Source organism: Phalacrocorax aristotelis, chromosome 21, assembly GCF_949628215.1.
Source record: "Phalacrocorax aristotelis chromosome 21, bGulAri2.1, whole genome shotgun sequence".
Taxonomy (NCBI): Eukaryota; Metazoa; Chordata; class Aves; order Suliformes; family Phalacrocoracidae; genus Phalacrocorax; species Phalacrocorax aristotelis.
The window spans coordinates 2,652,301-2,663,465 of record NC_134296.1 but is presented as its reverse complement, the minus strand read 5'-3'; the positions used below and the strand labels follow the sequence as shown (position 1 = coordinate 2,663,465).

Sequence of the window (11,165 nt, the reverse complement as noted above, 5' to 3'; positions counted from 1 at the left end):
TCGCTGGGTTCACCTGCTGCTGCTTTCCCGGAGCAGGAGGGATGGGGACACACAGAGCCCAGACACACTCGGGTCAGAGATATCGCGAAATATATATATTCATATGTACAGCTCACCCACCCCACCCAGCGGGGCGAGGGAAGACTGCAGTCTCCAGCCCTCCCCAGCCCATCGGCGAGAGGTGAGCCCCTCGCGCCCCCCGCCATCTCCCTCCCAGCACCCCGACCCGCCGCTGTGGCCCCAGGGGTCTGGGCAGGGGCACAGACTGTTTTCCTGCCACGTAGCCTCTGCTCCCCCCGTCCCGCAGCAGCGCCGAAGGGACCCTCACCCCGCTTCGCCCCGCTCCCTGCACCGCCGCCTGCTCCCCGTTCTTGGCTCCAGCTGGTGGGGGGCAGGAGGAGGGCGATGGCAGTGCTGCCTCTGAAAGCATCGACCAGGGGCGCACACAGGTCCCCACACCCGAAGGGAAACCCCCAGGGCACCGTGGCCTCCGCCAAGCCTTCACCCTCAGCTCGGGGTTCAGCCCGGAAGGACGCAGAGGGGCAGGACGGTGTCTTGGCGAGGACCCCACAGCTCCAGCCTCTCCCCAAGCCCACCACAGGGGGTCCAGGCACCCGCAGACCTCCCAAAGCCTCACTCCCCCTGCCCCTCGGCAGCAGGCCAGCCTCGAGATCTCCCAAAGCAGCCCCTCCTGCCTCCCCGACGTCCGTCACTGCAGCAGCTCCTCCCAGGAGATGGGCCGGGAGAAGACCTCCCGCTCCAGCCACAGGTCATAGTTGACCTGGAAATCCTCGGGCAGGTCCACACGCTGGCCCAGCACGCTCTGCAGGCAGTTGTCCACGGGCAGGAAATCGGGGTTGCTGTGTGCCCGGTCGTAGCGACGTGAGTTGAAGCGCTCAATGCTGGCGCGCAGGGCGCACTCCTCCGCCTGGAAGTCCCAGGGCCGGGCATCCAGGTCTGGGCAGAGGGAAGAGGGGTGTCAGAGGGGAGCTAGGGGACCTTCAGCCAGCCCAAGTCCCTCAGGAACGGTCTTTGCAGGTCTCTACAAAGAGCAACACGTGGGGTGTGGAGCAGGCAACCACCAACAGCTCCAACACGGGCCACTGCCCGCCCTTTCCCTCTTCTCCATGACGCCACCGCCCCAAATCCCTCCCTGTACCTCAGAGCTAAGGGCTGCACAAGCCCTAAGCAGCAAAGGGACAGGAGGAACAGCGGGTAACGGGATGCTCTGCAGCTCCTGTGAAGGACGTACCGTTGCCGTAAGCCCAGTCATCGTTGAGGCGGTGCCGCACTTTCTGGTAGATGGCCGACATGGTCTTCATGTTGCTCTTCCTCCACTGCCGGCCCAGGTACTTGGTCTGTACCTTGAGCAGCTTCAGCACGTAGAGCTGCATCATGGCCTGCTTCACCTTCAGCGCCCGCTTCAAGATGGGTGCGGACTTGAACACCACCAGCATCTGCAGGGAACAGCCCGCGGGCAGCCGGGGACAGGGGTGACGTGGCTGGCATGGGTACGTGCCTATCTCCTGTCGCACACACGCCAAACCCTCCCCTCCAGCACACACAAACCTTTCCCTGCAGTGTGCACCTCACCCTTTCCACCCACCCTCCCTCGCCTGTCGCTCCCCAGCGAGGTCTGGGGTGCAGCACAGAGGGCACCCCAAGGTATCTGCAGCCCCCTCACCCAGTCCAGGCCCCCTGCGAGAGCCCAGTCCAGCTGGGCTGAGCCCCAGAGCGTTCCCCGGCCCTCACCATGGTGCGGGAATGCTTCCACTTGGTCAGCTTGTTCAGGATGCGCAGGAGGTTTATGCAGGAGAAAAGGTTCCTCCAGCAAAACTGGTTGTTGTCTCCGGCTTCCTGCGGGAAAGCAGAGGCAGGGGTCAGGCAAGACATCGGAGCGGGGATGAGGAGAGGCTGCTCTGGCCTGAGGACCCTTGCCCAAAGGCGTACAGCACAGCCTGCAGGGAGGAGACGTCTGCCAGCCCCACCCACCCCCCAGAGCCCCAGCAGCAGCAGGGGCCAAGCGCAGGAGTGCTGAGGGTGCCGGAGTCCTGCTGCCTCCCCACACCCAGGATCCGCCCCGGGAAGCGCCCCAGGGTGCCAGGACAGGGCAGAGCGGGGAGCGACTCACCAGGCTCTCTGCCGTCAGCTCCGGCAGCTCGTGCACCACGCAGTACGGGTAGTCCAGGACAGAAATGCTGCAGGAAAGAGAGAGGGTGTCATGCTGCTCCCCCAGATCCTACCTGGCCTGGGGGCAACACAGCCCCACACCTCCCACCCTCCAGAGATCTGCTGTGGTGGGCAGTTCCCAGGGTCCACCTGCGCCCAAGCCATGGCCAAGGAGGGATTGGGGGGGGGCAAAGCAAGCAGGGATCCCCTCCCCACACGCGGCAGAGACACGGGTGGGCAGCCCCTTCTACTACCTGTTCTTGGCAGTGATATAGGACATGATGTTCTGGTTGAAGAACTTGAGGATGAGCGGGATGCAGTTGGCAAAGACCAGATGCTGGGCCATGTACTCAAACTGGGGAGAGAGGTGGGTGAACAGGGACCCACCCTGGGTCCTCCCCATCCCCAAAGCCCCGTGCAGGGCAGCCAGACCCTGGCCCACCTCACCTGGTAGATGTGATTGAGCTTGAAGTGCTTGAGCAGGAGGAGGAGCACGGCAGAAATGGCTTTGACGATGATCTCCTTGTGTCGATTGACATCCACCCCCAGCTTCATGCTCTGCAGCACTGTGGTCCTGGGGGACACAGAAGGATCCTTGGGCTGGGGCACTGTGCGCACCCTGCCAGCCCCGGAGGTGTCAGCGGACGGTCCTGCCATCCCCTGGGCTCTCAGCAGCCACCTGCAGCCAGCTCCTGCAGCAACGCACAATTCCTGGCACACCACCGAGCAGAAGACGGTCAGATCACCCTGGAGAGGCCTCAGCACAGCCCCAGCCCAAACCGCACCACCCTGCCTGGCTCCCTCCTGTGCCCCTTCCCTTCCCACCACCACCCAGCACCTCTGCTCGCCCTCCGCCGTCACTCACGGCATTTCCTCCGGCAAGACGTCTGCCAGGATGTTGATGGAGTCCGTCTTGGCTTTGGAGGTGGGGGCTGCAGCAAGGAGGATCTTCAGTAGAGCAATCTGGGAGGAAGGGAGAGATGGAAAAGGGGATGGGAGCAAGGGGACTGGCCACAGGCCCCCCTCCTCACTGCAGCAGGGAGTAAGAGATGTGTATGTGGGAAGAAAATCTTGGGGGGCATCACTGGAGAAGGATGGAGCAGTGAAGGAGGGCCCCTCCACTGAGCCCAGGGGACCCCCAGTGCTCCCCAGCTCACCATGTACTGCGGCAGGCTTGGCAAGAGGCCCTGGTACAGGATCTCTGCAGGGACTTGCTCTACTTCTTCCTCCCCCTGGTGCCAGGAGAAACCAGAAAACCTCATACCAGGAGCTGCCACCAGTGCCGTGGGCCTGGCTCAGCCCCAGGCTCTCCGACCCCAAGGGCAGGATACCCCCAGCTCCTGCCCAAAGCCTCCCCGCACACCCCACCCTCTGCCCCAGAGAAATCGCTCCTCCCTCCACAGCGGAGCAAACCCCCAGCCCCATCGACAGCCAAAAGGCCTGGCGGGACTGAGTACCCCAGCTCCCAGCCCGGGAGCTTCGTCCCATCCTCACCCCCACGCTCACCCCAGAGAGCGGGGAGCGCAGGTACTCGTCCTCCATGTGCACTTGCACCTCCGCGATCGACGTGTACTTGTGCTGCAGGGGGAGAGAGAAGGGGTTCGCACCACAGCCCCCCCGACACGCCCATGCCACCAGCCCCAGCCTGGCCTCATCATCTTTTTAAGCCCCTCCCTGTTATTCCTGTCCCAAAGGTGATGGGGAGGGTGGTGGCTGCTGGCCTCGCCTCTGGGACAACCCCGGCAAGAAAGGGATGAAGCCAGCGAGGAAAGGGATGAAGCCAGTGAGGAAAGGGATGAAGCCAGCCTGGGAGAGCAGGGATAGGACGAAAACATAAGGCTGCTCCCGTCACAGGGCTAAGCAAGTGGGAGAGGGGCCAGCAAAACACCACTGGCCCTGACCCGCGATCGGTGCAGGGGAATGGGGAAGGGGCACCCACACAAGAGCAGGGGCTGGAGGAATTCATCAACGTACTCACCAGCTTCAGGGTTCGGATGCTCTCGTGGATGGGCCTGGGCAAGCCCACCACGGTGTTGGTGTCACTAGAGAGAAGGGAAAAGCCAGGCTGGGTGGAGGTGGGAGCAAACCTGAGCCACCCCCACAGGCAGGTCAGACACCAGCACCCTGAGAAGAGCCAGCGAGCTCAGGACTTCTCTGCTGCCAAGTGGAGGACAACGGCAGCCCCCACACTAGCAGACCCTACCACAACCCCCCCAAATCGGCAGCCCCCCGGGCTGGCAATTGCCATTTTCCAGATTCCGATTCTGAGGGAACCCACCTGCCCAGAGTGTAGCCGATGAATTTGCTGCGGCTGGACTCTAGGAACATCTCAATGTCCTTCTCTCTGCAGCAAAGGGACATGGGGAAGAGTCACATCTTCCTGTCCGCCTGGGTACACCACAGCCCCAGGCACAGGGCGTCAGGAAAAGCCTCGCGGTCAGGTAAAGGAGGTGGTGCCGAGCCCACTCCGCCGAGAGAAGAGCCACCAAAGTGACAGTCAGATCGGCCGCCCCATCGTCCCCACACCCTGCTGAAGTTCTTGATCATTTAAGAGCCTCTGTTCTCCACAACCCGCTCCAGCTCTCCCCGCAGCCTGGCCCAAGGGCAGCCCCACGGACTCACCGGACCTTGGGGGCCCAGGGCAGCCCCTTGGGGCAGGTGATGCGGTCGCTGGGGGGATGCTGAGTGGGGGGAGGCATCACTTCATCCCGTTCGAGGGGGAAGGTCTCTCCCTCCAGGCTGTTGTCATCATCGTTTTCCTCCTCTTCCTCACGAGAGTCATCAGCTTTGTAAGGATCCCGCTCGTTAAATGCATCAAGGTTATCCTGCTTAATCAGGGCCTGGAGAGAAGAGGAGGCAGGTGAACATCCTGCGGGCAAGTTGCTCCAAGGCCAGTGCCCAGACCCCCGCTGTCCCCTCGTTAATGTCACCGTCCCCAGCTCCTCGCGCTGGCCTCACCTTGTGCTCCCGCCGGCCTCGCTTCTGCTGCTGCTCGATCAGATCGGAGGCGGACGCGGGCGGGGAGGCAGCTCGCATGTTACGGATCACTTTAATGCTGTCCTCCGGGAGCGGCGGGAGGCCCAGGATCTCCCGCTTCTCTGCCTTCATGCTCTGGAGCTCCTCAAAGCCCCCCAGGGTGCACTGCAAGGACGACCACGGCACCCTGAGCACGGGGGTCTGCCCAACACGTGGCTTCTCCACCTGCCCTCCCCAAGTCCACTCTCCAGGTGTAAAACAAGAGCTGCCCGTCCCCACACTGCTCATCACTGTGAAAGGCAGAAGGGACAGGAGGGACAGGCATCCACGACTGAGGTGTCCGGACCTTTTCTTTCGCACAGACCCCAGCTGGGGACCTTGCTTTGGGTCTCTCCTTGGTATCCAGCTCCAGACACCAATATCCAGTGCTCCCCTATGGGGTGAAACCTGCAGGGGGTTTAACAGGGTGCAAACTACTCGGCTGAATGCCAGAAAAAGGGGATGGAGAATTACAGCCAGCTCAGAGGGCAGAACTTCCTTCCCCTGCCGAATGTCAAACCACAAGACGCGTGCTGGCACGCCCCACGGCCTCTCCTTACCAGCACAGTTTTCCAGAGCAAGAGCAACACCTTCTTCATGGGGAAGTGGGGAGCGTGGCCGCTGCAGAATTTGGTCACCATCCCAAAGAGCATGACGGAGAAGGGCTCATTGTTGTACAGGGGGGCTCCTGGAACCACATGGCAGCAATAGCCAGGCATTCCTCGTCCCTGTCCTCACCGCAACCGCCAGCGCCACCACCTGCTTCGCCCTCCCATGGCCTCTGCAATCTGGCACCCCCACCTCCAAGATCCTCATCTCAGCGCAGACAGCTCCTTTCTTCCTTTCCAAGGCCTTGTACCCACTATAATTTCTTACCTCTGGGTCAAGAGGAAACAACAGCCCCAATACTCAATTTTTTTTTGTGAAGGAGAGAGCAACCAGGCAGGAGAATAGGTTGGCTGCCGCCTTCTGCTCATCCCCCTTTGAACCACCAGCAAGGTTTAGCCTAGCAGAAACCAACCCAGCACTGCCAGCCCCTATTAAATGAGGCCTAGAGCCAAACCCCATCTCACTCTCTCACTCTTCAGCCCTGGAAACCCCTGTCCCCATCAACCCCCAGGCGCCCGGTCCTCACCCAGCTCCGCTCGGAAGGTCTGCCTCATGCTCTTCCACTCGGGCTTGTCCCCCTCGGCCTCCTGCCGAACGGTCTCCACGATCAGGTACATGATGTTCAGCAGCACCCTGCAAAAAGCAGGTCAGGTGAATCACCAGAGGTTGGGATGAGTTACGGAGGCACCACCAGCACCCACGGCTCTGGGGGAGGCTGGATCTGCCCACGCCACAGCCAGCTTCCACGCACCCATGCCACACCAGGAGACCAGTGCTCGGGCGCTGGGGAAAAAGGCTCTGCAAGTCAAAGCGGGAAAAAAAATCGCTTCTCCATACTTTGCTGCTTTTGTGTCCCCAGCCAGCCACACGCCTGATGCGCAGGCTGAGCGCCAGGGATGTTTATTGTGTTGCTCAGGGAGCCGGGGCAGGAGCTGGGAGAGCCCTGGGACACCCGTCCGTGCCTGCTGGCCTGTCTCAGCCCACCAAAGAAACCACCAAACACAGGGTCCCCCTCTCACCCCTCAGCATCCCCTCCTCCCAAGCCCTGCTCCGCACCTCAGGTCCGTGCTGTCAGCCAGGGAGATGGCCGGCTTTCTCACAGCACTGCTGCACGCCGCGCTGTTGCTGCGGAGGGAAAACAGCCTCAGAGGGGCCTTTGGAGACATTTTAACTGCCACGAGCAACCCACACACCAGAGCCAAACCCTGGAATAGATATTGCTGCAACGAGTCCCCTGTTCAGTGCCATCGAGGGAGGAGGAACAGACCCGTCTCTATTTGCTGCCAGGCAGCATGGCTCATAGTGAATTTCTGTATATCCACCCAGAACAACGGGAAGTCATTCCAGTGGCTGCAGAAATCAGTTTAGGGAGAGACAGGCAAGGAATGGGACTGTCACAACTAGAAAAACTCCTGCCAAAGAGCTCCAGAGCCGTTTTGGAAGCGCTTTCCCCCAGTACTCACTCAATCTCCATGTTCAGCAGCTCCACCAAAGCATTGAACGTTCCCACTTCCAGTAAGAGGAAGATGTTGTACCTCATCCAAGCCTGCACCTCGGCCTCGGAGCCGCACTCCCCAAATGTGCCTGCAACGATACCCTCGCTGGATCCCATCTCTGCAGGGATCCCGGGGCCCTCCCACACCGCCAGAGCACTTTGCAGGGGGAATGAAAAACACAGCCTTAATTTTAAGGCAAAAAGTCGGATGCAGAGGACAGAACTGCCCTCCTGTGGGTAACGCAGCCCAGGTCTGGCAGAGCCGGGATAGCACAGGGAAGCTGGCCAAATTTTGGACCAAACTGTCTGGCTCCCACGAGAATTAGCTGCCTTCCAGACATCCCAGGTGAAACAAAAAAATGCAAGGAAAGAAATTGTTTTAAATATTTTAAACTGATAGCCTCCAATCCATTACCTGCATTTAGCAATGGGGAAACTAAGGGGGCAGAGGTCTGGTGTCACCTTGGGCAACGTAGAGGATGGCTCGGGCAACCCTCAGCCTCTTCTCCCGCGCGGTGACCTCCAGCCCGTCGAGAAGCCGCATGGCGTGAGTGCGGTGCTGGTTCTTGTCCAGCTCGGTCCATTTCTTGTCCCGCACTGAAAAGCCAAAGCAGGCGGGCTGAGGGCACGGGGCGCCTCTGCCTGACCCGGACACAAACACAGCAGGAACAGATCAAAAGGATTCAGGATGACGGAAAGCAGGGCTGCCACAGGGAACACTGTGCTCCTGGGAGTAACACTCAGGCATACGTAATCGGCCCAGACGGACCGTCTCCTGCCTTCCATCAGACAACTAGATGAATCACATCCATCTGAACCGGCACTGGCAGCTGATGGGAAATGAGCTGGATGGTCTCGCTACTGCCAGCATCCAGCACAGCCATCCTGGCGCCGATGAAGCACCTCGGCCATCAACACCAGCAGATGCTGAACGCTGCTGCGCTCCGGGGCCAGCCCACGCACGGCAACGAGGTCTCCAGTACAAACCGCATGAAGATTGTCAGCGCGTGGCTCAAGCTTTCTGATGCAGCATTAATGCATCAGTCCCCACGCCGCCTTCGGGAAATCCCTGTCCCTCCCTAGAGGGGCAAGAGGTCCAGGAGAAGGGACTTACCGTGGATCCTGAAGTCCTCCTCGAAGCATTTGCGGTTGAGCAGGAACTCCGGCCCTTCTGTGTAGCTGTACAGCTCTGCCAAAAGAGCACAGAGGAAAATCTCCAACAGCCTGCACCGAGCCATCGGAGGAAGCTGCAACTTGGCCACGGTAACTGCGGTTTCATCCAAGATGAGGGAAATGCAAAAAACACAGCCAGCATAAGGCTAAAAAAATTAATTACACAATATCACTTCCCTTTTATGTGAACAAGGTGTTTAAAGACAATATTAGAGTGATACTGGAGTTGACAGAGCTCCTTTAATCACTACCAGGGAAGAAAATAATGGCTGGTTAATTGATCCATGCAGACAAGCTCCTTACCAGAGAGCTCTGCTGCCCATTTGTCAGTATCTGCATATTCAAACTCCAGGTCTGGGGACTCCGAATAGCCCTGGAAGCAGAGGAGAATTCGGTTACATTACAGCATTTTTCAGGAAAACCAAAATCCCCGAGACATTAACAATTCACCTCATCCTCCCGTGAATCCAGGACTGTATCTTCTGTTTAAGAAACCAAAAATGTACCCGCAGCAGCGTAAACGTTACCAAGGCAACTCCTACCCACCTCCGGCATCTCCATCCCAGCTCCGCCGCATTGAGCCACGCTGCGCTTCGCTGGTGGGCAGCCCCTGCCACTGCACCACCTCTAAAACACTCCGGGAGCCCCAAAAGGCCAAAATAATAAAGCAGGAGATGGGGCGTGTTTAATCGTGGGGCGGGGAGCAGGTTGTGTGGGACCAGGCAGCTCTCAGAGCTCGCCCATTTTGCAGAGATGTGTGAAAATTTGGGCTATCCCCCCAGCACCAAGGGGAGGGACGCCAGCAGATACAAATAGTGGGAACAAAACAATTCCAAGCAGCTTTGGCGAGGCTGGAAAAGCATCCAGAAGTCTTAGAGCACAAAACATCTGCTCCCTTTAAGTAAGTCGTCAACGTGGACACACTGCTGGATCTCAGGGCAGCCACTCCCGAGCGAGGGGCAGATCCAACCCTCCAGCTCCTCGAAGGGTGGTGGGTCTGCGCTGCTCTGCGGGGCTGAGAGCTGCTCCCTGGCACCCAAACCTCACACAGACCCCCTCACGGCCCCTCTCCCATCATTTCGGGGAGCATCCCCCACCCTGGTGAGGGCACACCCGCGGAAACGGATGGCCCTGGAACCATCCCAGCAATGAGACTGGATTTGGGGGACACGGTGAAAAAGCCATGGGATAAGTCGGCTCCATCCAGCCCCATGGAACCCTCCCGATCCCCCACGGCTCAGGTGTCCCCCCCGGGACCTCGGTGCCTTCTCGGAGGGATCGGTCACCTCTTGCCAGAGCCATCCTTGGACCCACCCGACAGCCCAGCCCTCGCCGGACCCCGCCACTGCCGCACAGGGCCCGTCCTGACCGGCAAAGCCCCCGGCCGGGGCGGGGAGAGCCCAGAGCAGCCCTGGAGGGAGGGTGGCCGGGGCCGGGCCCCCCTCATACCCCAGGCAGGGCAAACCGACCCAAAATTTGGGGAAATGATGGATGAACAGCAAACTGGCGCCCACCGAGCCCGGTACCGAGCCGGGAGGGCTCTGGGCAGGCCCGGTACCAAACCAAAGCGGCTCCACAGAGCTGGTGCGGGCCCGCACAGCCCCGGTACCGGCGCTCCAGGCCAAGGCTTTGCGCCCGGGGGAGCCGGTACCGAAGCACCCGCTCCGGTGGGGAACGGCCGGGCCTGGCCCGGGCCAGGGGAAGGCGGAGCCCAAGGACGGGTCAGGACTGAAGCTGACGGCGGGAGGTACCGGTGCCGCATGGGCAGGCCCCGGGGCTCACAGCGGGGAGGACGACGCGGCCCGGCCCGGCCCGGCCCGCCCCGCCCGGGAAGGCCGCCCCCCCACCCGCCGCGGAGCCGGGCCCGGCGGCAGCGGCGCTGACCTCGGAGTCCTTGCGCGGCGGGCGGCCCAAGTCCCGGGCCTTGCCGGGGGGCACCGACCCACCGCGGGCCTTGTTGTTGCCCGGGAACGGCCCCGCACCCCCGCCGCTGCCGCCGCCGCCGCCCGGCTCCATGTCGGCCGCCCTCCACCGCGCCGAGCTCTCGCGAGGACTCACCCCCCCCTCTCGCGGGAGCGGCAGGGAGAGCCGGGGCAGCGCCGCCGCCATGTTGGGAGCGGCAGCGGTGGTGGTGGTACCGACCGCTCGGGCGGTTGCGATGGGGTTCCGCCCGCCGGGCCCGGCGAGCCGCTGCCGCCGCTCCGGTCGCGTCACCGCCCAGCGACGCCCGCCCCCGGTGGCCACGGCCGGCGCGGCACCCGGCCGGGCGGCGAGCTCCGCCCCCGCGCGGCCATCTTAGGTGTGGCACGCCTCTGGCCTCAGCCATGTTGGGAGCGGCACTTCCGCCCCTCCCTTGGCCCGGAGAGGCGGGGCCCGGATGCTTGAGGCCGCCATGTTGGGAGTGGCAGGAAGGGGCAGGGCTGCCGGGGTGGGGCAGTTTGGGACGAGACCCCAAACCGAGGGACCTGGAACAAGTGAACCTTCAAACCAAGGGGCTTGAGGGTCTCAGACCCCACAGAGAGGGGGTCTGAGAAGGCTTAGAGGGGAGCCAGACCCCAACAAAGGGACCTGATGGGGTTTAAACCCCAAGTGAAAGGTCCCAGAGGGGGTCAGACCCCAAAATTCAGGATCCCAGATATGCTCAGAGGGTCCTGGTGGGGCCTAAAGCCCATCTCAAGGTGGCCAAAGGCAGATCTGATCCCAG

At 61.6% G+C, this 11,165-nt stretch overlaps 1 protein-coding gene across 2 annotated transcripts; it reads right to left on the bottom strand.

Moving 5' to 3' along the window:
- Positions 1-73: 73 nt before the first annotated feature.
- Positions 74-10,685, bottom strand: STRIP1 (striatin interacting protein 1). Of its 2 annotated transcripts, none has more exons than XM_075115300.1 (21): positions 10,520-10,685; positions 8,765-8,834; positions 8,403-8,477; positions 7,751-7,885; positions 7,257-7,377; positions 6,850-6,918; positions 6,320-6,426; positions 5,745-5,872; positions 5,128-5,310; positions 4,792-5,009; positions 4,448-4,513; positions 4,148-4,211; positions 3,676-3,747; positions 3,327-3,401; positions 3,035-3,132; positions 2,617-2,743; positions 2,424-2,524; positions 2,132-2,198; positions 1,753-1,857; positions 1,253-1,457; positions 74-957 (listed from the first exon to the last, which is right to left on the bottom strand). In XM_075115300.1, exons 1-21 carry the CDS (start codon positions 10,568-10,570, stop codon positions 710-712), a joined length of 2,385 nt encoding a protein of 794 aa, XP_074971401.1. In that variant the 5' UTR covers positions 10,571-10,685; the 3' UTR covers positions 74-709. The 2 variants fall into 2 exon arrangements, with proteins under 2 accessions (XP_074971401.1, XP_074971400.1); XM_075115299.1 differs by lacking the exon at positions 10,520-10,685 and adding an exon at positions 10,346-10,506.
- Between the last annotated feature and the right edge of the window lie 480 nt (positions 10,686-11,165).

Bases quoted from the DNA above. Each gene is read 5' to 3' on its own strand.
- STRIP1 (XM_075115299.1), bottom strand. From the start codon at position 10,477: ATGGAGCCGGGCGGCGGCGGCGGCAGCGGCGGGGGTGCGGGGCCGTTC. The intron at 6,427-6,849 runs GTGCGGAGCAGG...TGCTTTTTGCAG, and splicing joins GCTGACAGCACGGACCTGAG to GGTGCTGCTGAACATCATGT. The intron at 5,873-6,319 runs GTGAGGACCGGG...ATGTGGTTCCAG, and splicing joins GACCTTCCGAGCGGAGCTGG to GAGCCCCCCTGTACAACAAT.